The 13,566-nt window shown below is 44.3% G+C and overlaps 1 protein-coding gene across 1 annotated transcript in view; it reads right to left on the bottom strand.

Annotated features, from left to right (window-relative positions):
* Window positions 1-13,128, bottom strand: part of TUB (TUB bipartite transcription factor) — a 164,806-nt gene extending 151,678 nt beyond the window's left edge. The window contains exon 1 of the mRNA XM_027784983.2: window positions 12,776-13,128. Coding sequence (XP_027640784.2) covers window positions 12,776-12,831 — 56 coding nt within the window. The 5' untranslated portion in view covers window positions 12,832-13,128. The remainder of the gene's footprint in view (window positions 1-12,775) is intronic.
* Between the last annotated feature and the right edge of the window lie 438 nt (window positions 13,129-13,566).

The following is a 13,566-nucleotide window of genomic DNA, read 5'->3' as shown; positions in this document are numbered from 1 at the left end:
GTTTTATCACTCCTTCTCTCCTTGCCTATTCTTATCAAAGTCACCAACCCTGGCTTCCCAACTACCTACACAAGAGGGGTGAGGAGAACCTTATTAAAGAAATTGATTCTCCATATTTTCAACACTGGCATACATTATTTCATTTACCATACAGAGAATTCAGAATTTGTGTTCAGCTTCACCATGACCGAGATGACATCAAAAAGGTAAACTCAGGTACTACAGCTGTAGTAAAAGGGCAATCATATGGTAAAGTAGCCGGAGACCTGCAAACACACTCAGAGCCTCATCCCACTACTGGTGCATCATAGCACTACTAGAGGCACCAGCACTTTTATGCTGCTCAGTACATAAGAATAACAAATGCATAAAAATACTAGCAGCTGCTCTTTGTGACAGAGTCTGGACCGAACAAGCCAGGAAGGTAACTGATAAGATGCAGACTAATGATCTCTGCAATGTTGTTCTTGGCAAGATTCATAAGATCCACAGAAAAGGGACTGAAGCACGTATTTCAAATCATGCAGACAATCCCAAGTTTAATGGGGGCAAGGTAAAAGCAGAGACAGATATTTTAGCAGAAAGATAATTGTCAATACCAAAAAACCAAGCTAAGTCAAAGATAAATGCATAGCTTCCCCAAACAAGCAGGTTTATCACAGCAGGAACAGCACTCAGCATCACCCTGCATCCCCTATTCAGGGCTGTTCCCACAGCACAGCTCCCCCAGGCTGGGTAGGAACACTTCACATGAAACAAGCAGAAAAAACACAGCAGAGCACCTATACTTGTTAATCAGCGATGAGATTTTACCTAAATAACTGGATTTTTGTGTGCTGAGATGGGAATAGATTCAACTTGTCTCCCACACATACAGCATCCTTACGTTTGACTTTTGCTAATGTAATCCGATGAGATACTGAATTAAATCTACAGCACAATCAAGAAAACAGAAAAGCCTTGCTGCAATGGATAAGGAAAACAAATGATTCTGCTTTTGCAGGCATTCTATCCTAATTACATTTTAAACCAACCTATTAGTCCATGAAGTTTTTCCAGTGAATGAATTAAATGTACATAACATATGGTAAAGATACTACAGTGAAAAAAACCAGATTTAGGTTACCATATTTGATGTTCAATTGCCTGCCTAGGCACAGACATGTTTGTTTGGGATGCTTACAGTCCCAGCCTGCCCAGGAGGATGCCTGTTAGATAAATTTTGGTTTCACTTACTCAGGAGCACTAGAGTGCTGCATGTGGCAAGGCCAGTATTCCCCTTCGCCTCATAGGCAGCCAAGAGCTGATGGCCCATGGGAGACAGTAAGTATCAGGAAAATCACTGCCTTCCCTCCCAGCCTCCCAAACAAAAGGCAGTGTATTTGCAATTAATGATACCATATTTGCGATGATGTATTTAATAATCCCTATAGTCAGACTGTAGCTCAACCCTAGGAACTCCAAAAATTATGAACAGAAATAGCTGTGGCTTAGCCTCAGCTCCCTTGCAAAAAGCAGCCCACCTGCACCAGGAACTGATGGGAGGGGTGCACCTTTGCAGAAAGCACAATTCAGACACTAACAAAAGCAGTGCAGTACTGTATGGTTGCTCATTTTTCATAAAAGAAAGCAAATAATATCTGCGTGATACAGCTCCTTCCAAATACAAGTGGACAGTGGGAGCAAAAGCTCTGGCTTTTAACAAGTCTGGAACATTAAATATCAGCTCTGATTTAAGGCCAGTTCCTACTTTTTAGCCCAAATTTCCTTTTCTTGCTATATATACACATATATTCCAAGCATGAGTAAACTACCTTGGATCTCAGTTTACCCATTGCTTCAGGAATCATTTCACATTTGCAAAAGGATGAATGAAAATAGCCTAGAGTCTGATATGAACATCTTTGACTGTAGTATTCAACATCCTGTGCTCCCCAAGCTAATCCTCTTACTGTGATTAGCAGAAGAACAGAAAGGTTGTAAGGAGGGACTTAAAGGGGCTTTGGCGTCAGCCTGGGTTCATAGCCCAGGATGGCTCCTATGCTTCTTGCGTGAGTGGCCCAAACTGAATTTCAAAATCCCCACTGACTAAATGCAATCAGTGGATTTCTAGGAAGGTGAGAAGAAAAATAAAGCATGCCTGAGAGAAAAAGGAGTTTATACAGTGTGCAGTCAGGGTGAAAGAAGTGAAATTTTTTTGGTGGTGTGGGTGATGCATTTACTGGAAAACCATGGCAGCATGTCTGTGCACACCGGAGAACACACCTGGGAAGCAAACCACAGCCACCTTCAGCATACAGGGCAAAATCACAGCTTCCAGGAGAAGGTGACACTTTCCATCAGTGTCTGGATTTTAAGCCTGTTTGAAGCACAGTATGTCATGCAAGGAGAGTTACGCGAATACCTTAAAAGCTTCTGTTCACACTGTTTGCTGGCGCCCAGCCCCAGTCCCATTGCTTCCCAGTTCCCTTGCAGTATTTACCCATTACTCACTCATCGCTAATAAGACTATAGACTATCCATTATTTAGAAAGTTATATTTTCAGAAATCTGCATCGTGCAAGTCAGCTCTTCTGAGATTCATTTAGACCCATCTAATTAAAATCAACTAAATCCACTGGCCACACACATCATTCTTGGTAGCCAGCAGTGATTCACCTGCACATAAAAAACAACTCACCTGCTCTGCGGTGAGACACAGCAGCTGTTTAATAATGAACAGCTACCAGTTTCCCTACTGGCCCCCCTCTTTATTTCCTTCTTCAAATTTATCTGCACCTTCCTACCAAAAAGTCTGTTTGGGTCTGAATGTACTGTTTCACAATACAGATGATAACTTCATTCTGAAAACTGGTTATGAAGCCTAGGTTTCATTACTTCTTCCTAAAGCTAGCCAAGGTATATTAAAAAGCAGAGCACTTTTTTTGTTCTACCTAAGATGTTAAATTAACTTGAAGCGGCAACTTCAGCTTGGGAAAGCCCACCATTTGTACTTCAATAGTCCTACTTGGGAAAAAAAAAAAAAAACCAACAGGAGAAAATAAAGTACAAATGCAGTTCTACTATTAGAAAAACAAGCATCTTGCAGATAGGCAAAACAGTCTGTGTGGAGATGGCCTCTCCTGAATTACTACTTGATTAAATATCCCCTGCTAAGTCCCTCTGGACAGCTTTCTTACGCAGCCCCAGACTTGCAGAGAAGCAGAGCTCTGTGGAAGCACCTTTAAGCAGCCAGACAAATTCCCTGTGTTTTGGTAGGATTTTAGGTTACAGCTCTGCAAAATAATCTGCAAGAACATACACAGAAAAGCCACATTAATGCTTAGTACTTCAGGAGTCCTAGCAGAAGATGTTTAACCTGGATTTTTGAGTAGGATTTTAAAGTTGGAAAAGTTTAACTTAAGGAAGTATGTTTTAAAAGATTGCCAGCAAAGTCTGTAAGGACAGGAGTGAATCTAGGTAAACTTGCACTGTTGAACAGGAACAGATCAATAGTTAACACTGATATCTATGTCATCAATGCCTGTAGGGGCTATAAGGAACTATTCCATCCTGCAAAATATAGCCGGCTGTGTTCACAGACAGCAAAAATGCACAGCATGAAGGAGGATGCTGGTGGTGGTGCATGTGAGATTTCAAAATAAACCAGACTTTCTGAAACAGAAGAGCACTATCTCTGGAATAACAGCATCTAAGTATGACTGGAAGACTATTGCCACACATCTTGTTTCTCTAAGGACCCACAAATTGGTGCAGGAATTTGAACTGACACATTTACCTGAACAGCAATGGATATATGACACAGTGTGGCAGTTTGTCAGAGTAATATGACCATAACATAACATAGTACCAGCAGGATAAAAGGAAACAAACGCGCATCGCTGCAAGCTTATAAAAACAAGAAATTAATTTTTTTTTTACAGTGAGGTAACTTACCTGGATGATCATCCACGTAGTAGACTCCTGGAGACAAATTACAATTTATAAAACACTTTTGAAATTGGTTTTGAGCCGATTTGTTGTCATTTTACAGTTCAAAGACCTGCTCTCCTCTGGAAGCATCTTTGGTTTTGTACCAACTGTTGAAGTCTTCCCCTGTTCTTGACCTTGGCATTCAAGAATTTCAGATATATTTAAGTGTTCACTAACATCCCTCTCTTCTACAAATACAGGTGACTGCTGGCAGAACTCAGTCTGGTCATCTTAAGGGCTCATGATATACTTATTTTCCACAGACAAACAACACTCAGCAGGTATAAATGGATATTATTTGCTGGCCTGGGGCACTTGGTGTTAGCCAGGGCACCAGTGACCCTCTTCCATGTGAGCACTGAGCCCTTCTCCTTGCAGGTTCCACTTGCTGGGATGTGCCCCACATCTGCTGGAAGTACTGCACTTGTTACTAGCCAGGAGCACAAAGCCAAAGGCAATGGGCTTTCAGGGTGCTGGAAAGATAAACCAGCTGCCACCCCTCTTTCAACCTTCTCTAGAAAGTTAAGGATGTATTGAAACACAGAGGTGCTTATTAACTTGATGAACATGACTGCACGAGGCTATGGTTTTAGCCCAGTGGCATGACATTTGAAATGGACTCACAGACCCTACCTACTTGGGTACAGCATTAAAAAAAAGATTAGCTTTGGCCTTTGCAAAGAACAGAATGAACTGAATAATAAATTTTTCTGTTCTTGCAGAAACACCCCCTAAAACCAGTGATGAGCAAGCTTCCCCAAACCTCATCAACCTGCCAAAGCTGTGTGCACCACTGCTTGCCAGCTGGCTGCATGTGCAGCACTTGCCATGTGCTACTGTGTTGACAGTCAGGATTGCCTTTCTGTCCAGATTAATTTCTGAAGGGGGAAAACCCTCTCTGCTGGTTTTCAGTCATGAACTTTATTTCTCAGGCTTCCATTAGTAGTGACATTTACATAAATTCTGTATCAGAGAGACAAAAGTTTTTATGAGAATGCAGATCAGAAGAGACATGGTTGATTTTTCTTTAGGATATGATATAAAGCTGAAAACTGCAGTGAGAACACAAAGAGTATCTGATAGTTCAGAGCTGCGATGTTCAGTCTTCCTGGTATGACGCACATATTCAGGCACAGAAGAGACTGTCAATTTTGTGCCCCAGCACTGAAGATGAGGCACTTAGCATGTATTTTAGACGTGATAACAAAAGGCATTCACAAAGAGCGTGCAATAAGACCAAAGAAAAGGAAAGAGAAACATGCTAATAAGAAATACTAGAGCAGCATTTCTTATGACATACCACATGCCCTTCTCTTTATGGCCATTTATGCTGGTTTCCTATTGCCCCTTCTAACCTGAAGAGATGCTTGAGTTGGCTTTATGGTTCAAGAGAAACCTGGAACACAGGTTTTAAGCATAAAGCTTTACAGAGGTCTTGGAACTTTTACAGAGGTCTACAAATGCACTGACAAAAGATATATATATTTGTTTCTATTTTTCTCTCCAGCTCCTTCTAAAAGAAATCTTGTTGCAAGATTTGTTAATGAGAATTTGTTAATGAGCTCTCTGACCATGAAGAAAGGACCATCAACACAATGCTGAGATGATTTGCTATATTGCCCTTCATTCTTCATATTTAGAGACTATACTGCTCACCTCATATCTTCACAAAGAAAAAATTTACAGTTTTAATAGCATGTCTTTTAAAACTAGTTTAAACCTAAGAATTCCTGCTAGGCTCCCTGCCCCTCCTCCCCCCCGCCCCCCCCCCCCCCCCCCCCAACAAACAAACAAACAAACAAACAAAACCCACAACAAAAAACAACCCAGAAAAAAAAACCCAAACAAAACAAAAACCCAAACCCCAAAGCAGAAATACATTTCTGTCATGATAGAAGAATTATAGCTAAACATGTGGGGGTAACAGTAGATGGCATTCCACATCCCACTTCAACCCCCAGAGCAGATCTATAGAAGATCTGCAGAAGCAGGTCTATATTGTGTGACAATACCTTCAAGCACTGAAGCTCCCCACTTAGTTTCGCTGGTATTTGAGAGAAGTGGTATCGCTGGTGCTCAGCCAAAACCAGAAATACTCAAAGCTAAATTGCAGCGAGACATAAAGGAAAACTAAGATTGATGAGGAGGCAGCCACTAAACAGAGGAATTGTGTTTTTGATGTTTGTTGATGTGGAGGTTGGGGACCACAGTCCAATTCTCGATAGAGCGCACAGTCTTGCGCTACCATCCCTGGGAACCTGCCCACTGAAAACTTGAGATGGGGTGTCAAGTTTTACACACCAGCGATGTCTGTTGATTGCTATGGCCCAGCTTGTGCACTTCTACATAAAAAATGAATAATGAAATGACTGACAACATACAAGTAACATCTTCCAGGCAGAGTCGTCTCTTTAGTGATTGTCTCTTACTGTAAATTCTTAACTAATGTGTTACATACTATGGATAAATGAAAGATCAGCTGTAACAGCGGCTTCCACTTAAAAACTTACCCTTTTCTCTCATTGCTGAGCTGCTGGCTGTAATATTTACTGCTCCAAACACAATTCTTATGTTCATTAGGTTTGCACCACTGTACATGAGCCAAGTAGGTTTAAAATTTTTTCTCAGGCTTCTTCTGTTTAAGAAGCTTTAAAATTTCTTCTTCAGCAAAGTGGGAGCTGAAGTTTTCTCTCCTACACCTCTCTGCCAGGCTGTCACAAGCCACCACGCAGTCTCTGGAGAATTCATACACCCCAAGGATATGCTGCCAACCAACGCAAAACATTCATCCTTAGCATGGGAGGATGCACATGAACACACCCGCAGATCTTTCCACGCGTCTTGACTCAAGAAAGGAAACATCATTCCCAAACTCTAGGTTCTCCTGTGTAACTGATATTATGATACTTCATTATGAAAGAAAAATAAAGACCAGATTTCCAGCAAACTAAATGTGCAACATTGCTATGTAAATCCTCATAAATTTGTCTGTTACACAGATGTTTTATTCTGCTTTCACTTGAGAGCTGACTGATTCTACCTCTCCTTTTGTCCCATAGAACAATTTCCACTTCTTTTCCATCCAGGTGCTTTGTCCAATGACTACAGCTATAAAGGTATCTACTCCAGGAGGAAACCACCTAAAGACGCAAGATGGCAGAGGAGAGAAGGGTGGTAGTGGCCAAGGGACTCCCTCCTCAACCATCTTCCTCAACATGCTACCTCCCCTTAAGAGCAGACTTAGCAGTAGCTACCAACAGAGGTTCAGGGCATCATGTGCCACCCATCTCCTGACAGCAGATCAGCATGCAGTGCTTGAGATGGTGCTGCTGCGAACGGAGAGTGGAGCTGCTCTTCAGCGTAGTCAAAATGCACTCACTGCAGCAAGCCTAGGAAGGTAAGAAGTGTACCTGCATGCTTCAGGATTTCACAGCCGCTATTTCAAAGAAGAGAAGGAAAAAGAAATTACAGTTTCCTTAAGAAAGCCCTTTTGGGATGAAGTTTGGAGGACAACCGCCATTTACTCATTGATGACAGCATGTTCCAAAAAAGATAAAGGTAGAGAAGTTTAAAAACCTTCACACAAGATTTAAGATTGAAACCCTCAAACACCCTGACCCAAATGCACAGTCATAGCTTTCAACACAGAATAAAAAAAGGTAAAACAGAAATCGCAGCTTCAAAAGGAAGCCATGAACGATGCTGATATCCAGAACATAGCAAAGAGACAGATTAATAGAAAAAACTTTTCAGCTATCTCCAACAGTTGAAACATCCTGGGAGTAAGTTCCCCAAAATATACTTCCAAATGCTAACAGTAAAGCCTACATTAATCGTAGCATGCTAATTTGTGAGCCCAGTACAGCTGAACTAAAGCTTTCCAGGAAAATACAGAAAATAAGCATGGAAATGAAGCGAAGAGAATAGAGGAGAAAAATGGTGAATGCATTGGTCTCAGGAAGAATTGTGAACAAGGAAGGAAGAAACTGCGGCTTTTACCGTCTCCACAGCTTGCATTTTCTTGTGGTTTGTTGGGTTATTAAAAAAAAAAAAAGGCAAAAAAAAAGCAACACTAACCTCTCTGTTCACATATAGGTATAATCTGCAGGCTACCCATTCCTGCTGCTGCAAAACTTTCTACTGCTACCACAGAAAATCCTTCTGGACTAGCCATTCAGTTGTGACCCTCATCGTAAGAGCTATGCATAGGCCACTGACACCTGAAAAACCTTGAAAAATCATACAGTCCACTGCTGCCTTGCACAGTCTTCCCAAATGCGTCCTGGAGATTCCCAGTCTACAGTATTTGCCCCTGTATTTGATTTCAAACTTGCCTCCTGTGTCCATGAGCTGACTGAATTCTGCACACTTTCCTAAATGGTGCCTCCCCAGAGTTTGGATTTAACTACGTCCATGGTATCAGAGCTCCCTCAGACCTTCACAAGCACCATTTTGAACTTCAGCAGTCAAATCTGAGTGGTGCTGTTGAGAGTTAGTTTTCAGTCCGCCTGGTCTCTAGCTGCTGGAACTGCTATGAAGGACTCAGGTGGCTCAGTTCACGAGAATGTCTCTGCAGTCTTATACCAGCCAAAACCTGTTCTCCATTTTCACCTTCCTATCATATTAATGACTCTCCTCTCTGAGCTTCCATTTCCACCAGGGTACAACAGGAAGCACTGTTTAAAACCTCCACTTGCCACCTCCATTTCCAGAGAGTGCCAGCACAAGGAGGCTTTTGAACGCCCCATCTTCTGCTGCTCATTTCACTCCTGACATTGGATGTTTTCAGTAACTGTTTGGCTGCAAGTTGCCTAGAGGAAGTCAGCTTCACACGGCATTCAAGTCCTACCTGCGGGCACCACCAGCAACTGCCACAGCACACAGCAGAGCCCCTTAAAAGTGAAAGTCCCTGAATACAGACCATGAACTCCTACGGGAATGCATCAGTCCCAAAGAAAGTACTACCTGGTGGCTCTTAAGCCCACGTGGGCAATATTTAAAAACAGCGAACTGGGATGGGTGAACACTTCCTGAAGAGCTTGATGGGGAAATGCTCTACTAGTCCCTGTGTGGCATCTGCAAGAGTGAGGTGCTGCACAGCCCCCAGACAAAGCTGTGGAGTGGCAAGAGTGCTGATGGGCAGCAGCCCAGCTGCCAAAACCTGTGCCAGCACTGAAAACCAAGAACATGAGAAAGGGCAGGTTTGGGTCTTCTCTGGAAGACAAGCATTTCTGCACTCCTGGGGGCCATAGGTACGGTGAGCAGGTAACACATTGCTCAGGAGGAAAAGAAACAGAATAGAAATGGGTAGTAGTTGTCCAGAAAAGAGGGTATCACTGAGAGCAGAGAGTGAAAGAGCGGTGTTATCCTTCTCTAGGAACTAGCTGGTTGACTGCAGAAGTCCTGAGTGTTTTTAGGACCTTCATAATATACCTAGTATTTGTTTAAATTGCTGCCTATCCCCTGCTTTCGGCTGGCAACGTTCAGAGTCACAAGGAAATTATCACAGCACTGAAACGGGAGGAAGGGAAAGATATGCCCAAGACAAGACTGGCTTTTTAGGAAGGCCAACAAGTCAGACATGGAAATGCCACATGTGATCTTTAACAGGCTTTTTATATTGTACCTGTTTCCTTTTCACATACACACTGGTGTAGTTGGGGGAGGGGGGAAGCTTTCCTTTGGTTAGGAGAGCAGCTGAAGTGAACTTTGTTGAACAGTCTCCTCTCATTGCGTGGGGCTCCCTCACCTCAAGTTTCACAGCCAGTGTTTGGACTTGTTCTTCATTGCACAAACTACCCGCAGGAATGAGCGGTGGGTTTCCTGTAGAGAAGTTCTGTGCATCCAGTCTAAGGAAGGATCACAATCACAGGGCCAAATGCTGAGATACACAATAAATGCCAGACAAGCCCCACTAGAAAAAACATCTGCATACTGCACATCAGTGCTTTAATCTGCAAGGCACATGCTTGGCCATTTAAAAGGGACACAGCAACTCCCCGCCTTTCCATGGGTTTCTACCATCACGCGTCTTAGAGAGTCCAGAGGCCACAACCTCTGTTTCATGCACTTCATCTGATTCAACTGACATCGAGCATTTTTTAAAATTATAGATGCAATTGGATTTATAAAGGCAGCACCTGCTCCATCGGCCCTGTCCCTCTATAACTGCAATGCTGATTCATGGGGACCAACATCAAGAGGAGAAACCTGGGTGTGCATCAGCAGGAGCAGTCACTAGCTTTTGCACGGCGCTCAGCTGTTCATGGTGCTGCCCCACATGTCTGTGCAGACAGGTATGTTTCTAGACCCCTCCTAACTCCAAGGAAATAGAGGAGGGAACAAGCAAAAAAGCACAGTGACTTTTGCAGGTCATGCTGTAATGAGTAACAGAGTTAAGAACTGGAAATATTATGGGTTTTTACCCCCCCAAAAAAAATCAGTTATGCTCTCTTTGCTGCCAGCTGATGTTGGAATAACCCCAGCCCTAAACCCCAGCTATGACGTTTCGTGCGCACTGGTGAGGAGGAATAAGCCAAGCATCATCACGTGGTTTCACAGGACTTTTGTAAATGACGTAAGAGTCTTTACCTCTGCTTTGCAAGCAGCAGCATTTCTTGCCCAAGGTTACAGGTGTCCCTTGAGGAAGGAGCAAATTACATTGTTTAACTTGACTAGCAAAGCTCCTACAACCCGCTACACTGAGGCGCAACTCTCATGAAATCTTGCAAGAACTGCATGTTCCCATGCAAGCCCCAACAGTCAAGTAAGCAGCCGGGGGAGGGTCTCAGCCTGTGGGGCTTTGCCTGAGCCTGCAGGTCGGAAAGGCATCCCACCCCCTGCTGGAGCAGGGCCCAGCAGGGAAAGCCCATGTCCCTGGGCTTCGGCACACACCGCAGATGCTCAAAGATCCTCAAAAAGAGTTCCCCCCCTGGCAGAAAGTTCATCCAAATCCTTTTCCTGTCATTGCTCACTGAGACCGAAGATGGGGCTGTGAACGCACTTCAAACTCAAATGGCAAGGCAGCCACTAGGGCTTGGGATACTAAAGAGGTCTGTCGTGGGCCTGGGCACAAGAGGGGTGTGGGAGGACAGGCTCAGCGTGCAAGAACAACTCCACACCGTTTTTTAGAAAGGGAAGACTATAAGTAAAAGCAGCCATTCACTACTTAGCCTCTCAGCACTGAAAAATATATAGTATGCAGGTATTGGTTCATGGAGCTTGGATTTAGTGGGGAAAATATAAAAATCTGGAAACTGGTCACCAAGAAACCACCCTGGGCACTGAAATATTGCATTTCTCCCCGCCCCCCCCAGGTGCAGCATGAAAGCCAAGCAGGGTAGACATGAGTGCAGTACATCTCCTGGGTGTAAGGCTAATAAACAGCAATCAGCAACTTCTCTGTCACGGTAAGGAAGACTGAAAACTGGAGAAATACATGGCAAGCAATACATAAGGTTAAATCAGAATGCGATAGCACTGGGAGAAAGCATCCAAGAGGAGGTTTTATGAAATATTCGGATTGTTTACTGCAGGGTTAGGATATCAAAACTACTGCAAACTTGGACTGCATGGGACAGACCTGAGCACTACAGGGTCTCAATGCTGCAGTTGCTGAAGATGTAGCATCAGACAGAAAGCATCCTCTGTGTGGGAGAATATATGCATAAAACCACAGCTTGTTGTATAACTCAGCTTTGCATATACATAAACATATACACATGTTTTCCAAAGATGACACTGTTCCCATTGCCACCTCTGTATGTATCTGTATACATTTTCTGCTGAGGAAATATGAATGTACTGAAAATGAGTTAAACTCACTAGATGTACATATAAACCATATAAAGCCATGCACCTGGGAAGCGTGGGCGACACTGAATATGTGTTTAAGCACTGAAAACCACTTCCAAAGGTTATTTCTTCAGAATATTGAGGTGGCTTGCAATAGTGATTCAGTGAGATGCTAACACTGCTTAGCATCTAGCCCCATTTCAGGATTTCAGGTGTAACATTTATACAGACAAAAAGTGAAAGGAAAAAAAAAAATAGTATGAAGGTTGTTTTTATTTTTAATCCAGGCTCAAAGAACCTGAGAACCTGTCAGTCACAACCATGAATCACATAAAAGCAAGGCTAGCGCTACAATAATTTTCCATTCCCTGGAAGAGAAAAAACACATATACATAGTTGCATCTTGATATGAAACGGTGTGAATATTTCAGCTGTCTCAGGGAGACACCTAATTCAGCCCTCTTAGCTCTGTGGTACTTGGGTTGCACACAGCATTCCTTACAGCTCTTGCTTGAAAATACCACTCTTCAGGCACATCCTGGCTCCCTGGCCCCTTCCTTTCCTAAGCATTAGTTTGTATTTGTAGGAAACATCTAGGCGAGGGCTTTGAATGGCAGTTACTAGAGATCCCCTTTCAGAAGTCTAGGTGACTGCTCAGGCAATCACTGCATCTCAGTTGCCCTGCTCGGAGGAGAGAGCCGGGGAACCTTTGTGCTGTACTGCTCGGGGCTGGCAGCAGCCCCTGGTCTTGCCACAGCAGGGCAAAACTACCACCCTGGTTTCCAGACAAACACCTACTAAAAAACAGCAAGCACCACTGCTCGAGTCGCCGAGACCCGGGTGCCTCAGGTGTCTTTCCGACAGTAAAAGCGGCATAAGTATAGGTTTATGCTTTCCTGAAGAGGGCTCTTCGTCTCAGTTTATATAAACAGCTTGCCAGTCTTGCAGTATTAGAAAGGAAAAGGAAAAAAAAAAAAGAAACAACAAACCAAAACAAGATAGACGATACCTGTTGTAACTCCATCTACTGTAAGACATGGTCCTGTTGCTGCCAACACCATCCATCTCCGTCTCCGCTACGACACTTCCAGCATTGCTCGCCTCCCGCAGGCACTGGCTGCCACTCTTGGAAATCAGGCTCCTGCCTGAAGACAGGCCCACCACCGGGATGCGGGCAGACGCCTCCGGCCTTGCACGGCAGCGGGGCCAAAATTCACCACCGAGCAGTGGCTTCACATCGAGCTCTGGATGCACGGAGCAAACCACTGCCCTCGCTGCAGGGGGGGGGGGGGGGGGGAGGGATGAAGGGCTGGGGAGGCTCCCGGGGTCCCTGCCAAGGGGACCGGCAGCAGGATGCTCTCAGCCACCCGGCAGACACAAAGGCACTCAGCTAATAAACTGGAGCAAGAGTGCTAAGCTGCTTAAGAGATACTCAGCGAAGCTGCGCTCAGGAGAAGCGGCTTGTACGCCTCCTGCTCCAGCACACACGCTTGCTTTATTTATTTATTTATTCTGGTTGCCACAGATACGGGTCCATCGCTCTGACATCAGCCATCTCCTACCCCGCTGCGGGTCCCTGAGTGTCGCCAACATGATCTTCTAGGCAGACAGCGATCACGTCCCCTGCGTGCAGGGGCAGCGTTAGGAGCCAGCCATGGCTAGGCAGCTCCGCAGGATCACCTCCCCGCCGGGGACACGGCCCCACTGCACCTCCTGCTGCAGCCCCTGCACCTGACCGGCCAGTGCACAGACTTCAGGGGTCACTAAGAGTACAGCAAAAATGCTTCACATCCCCCACTT

This window comes from Falco peregrinus, chromosome 9 (genome assembly GCF_023634155.1).
Source record: "Falco peregrinus isolate bFalPer1 chromosome 9, bFalPer1.pri, whole genome shotgun sequence".
In the NCBI taxonomy this organism is placed as follows: domain Eukaryota; kingdom Metazoa; phylum Chordata; class Aves; order Falconiformes; family Falconidae; genus Falco; species Falco peregrinus.
This window is presented reverse-complemented; position numbering and strand designations above follow the sequence as displayed.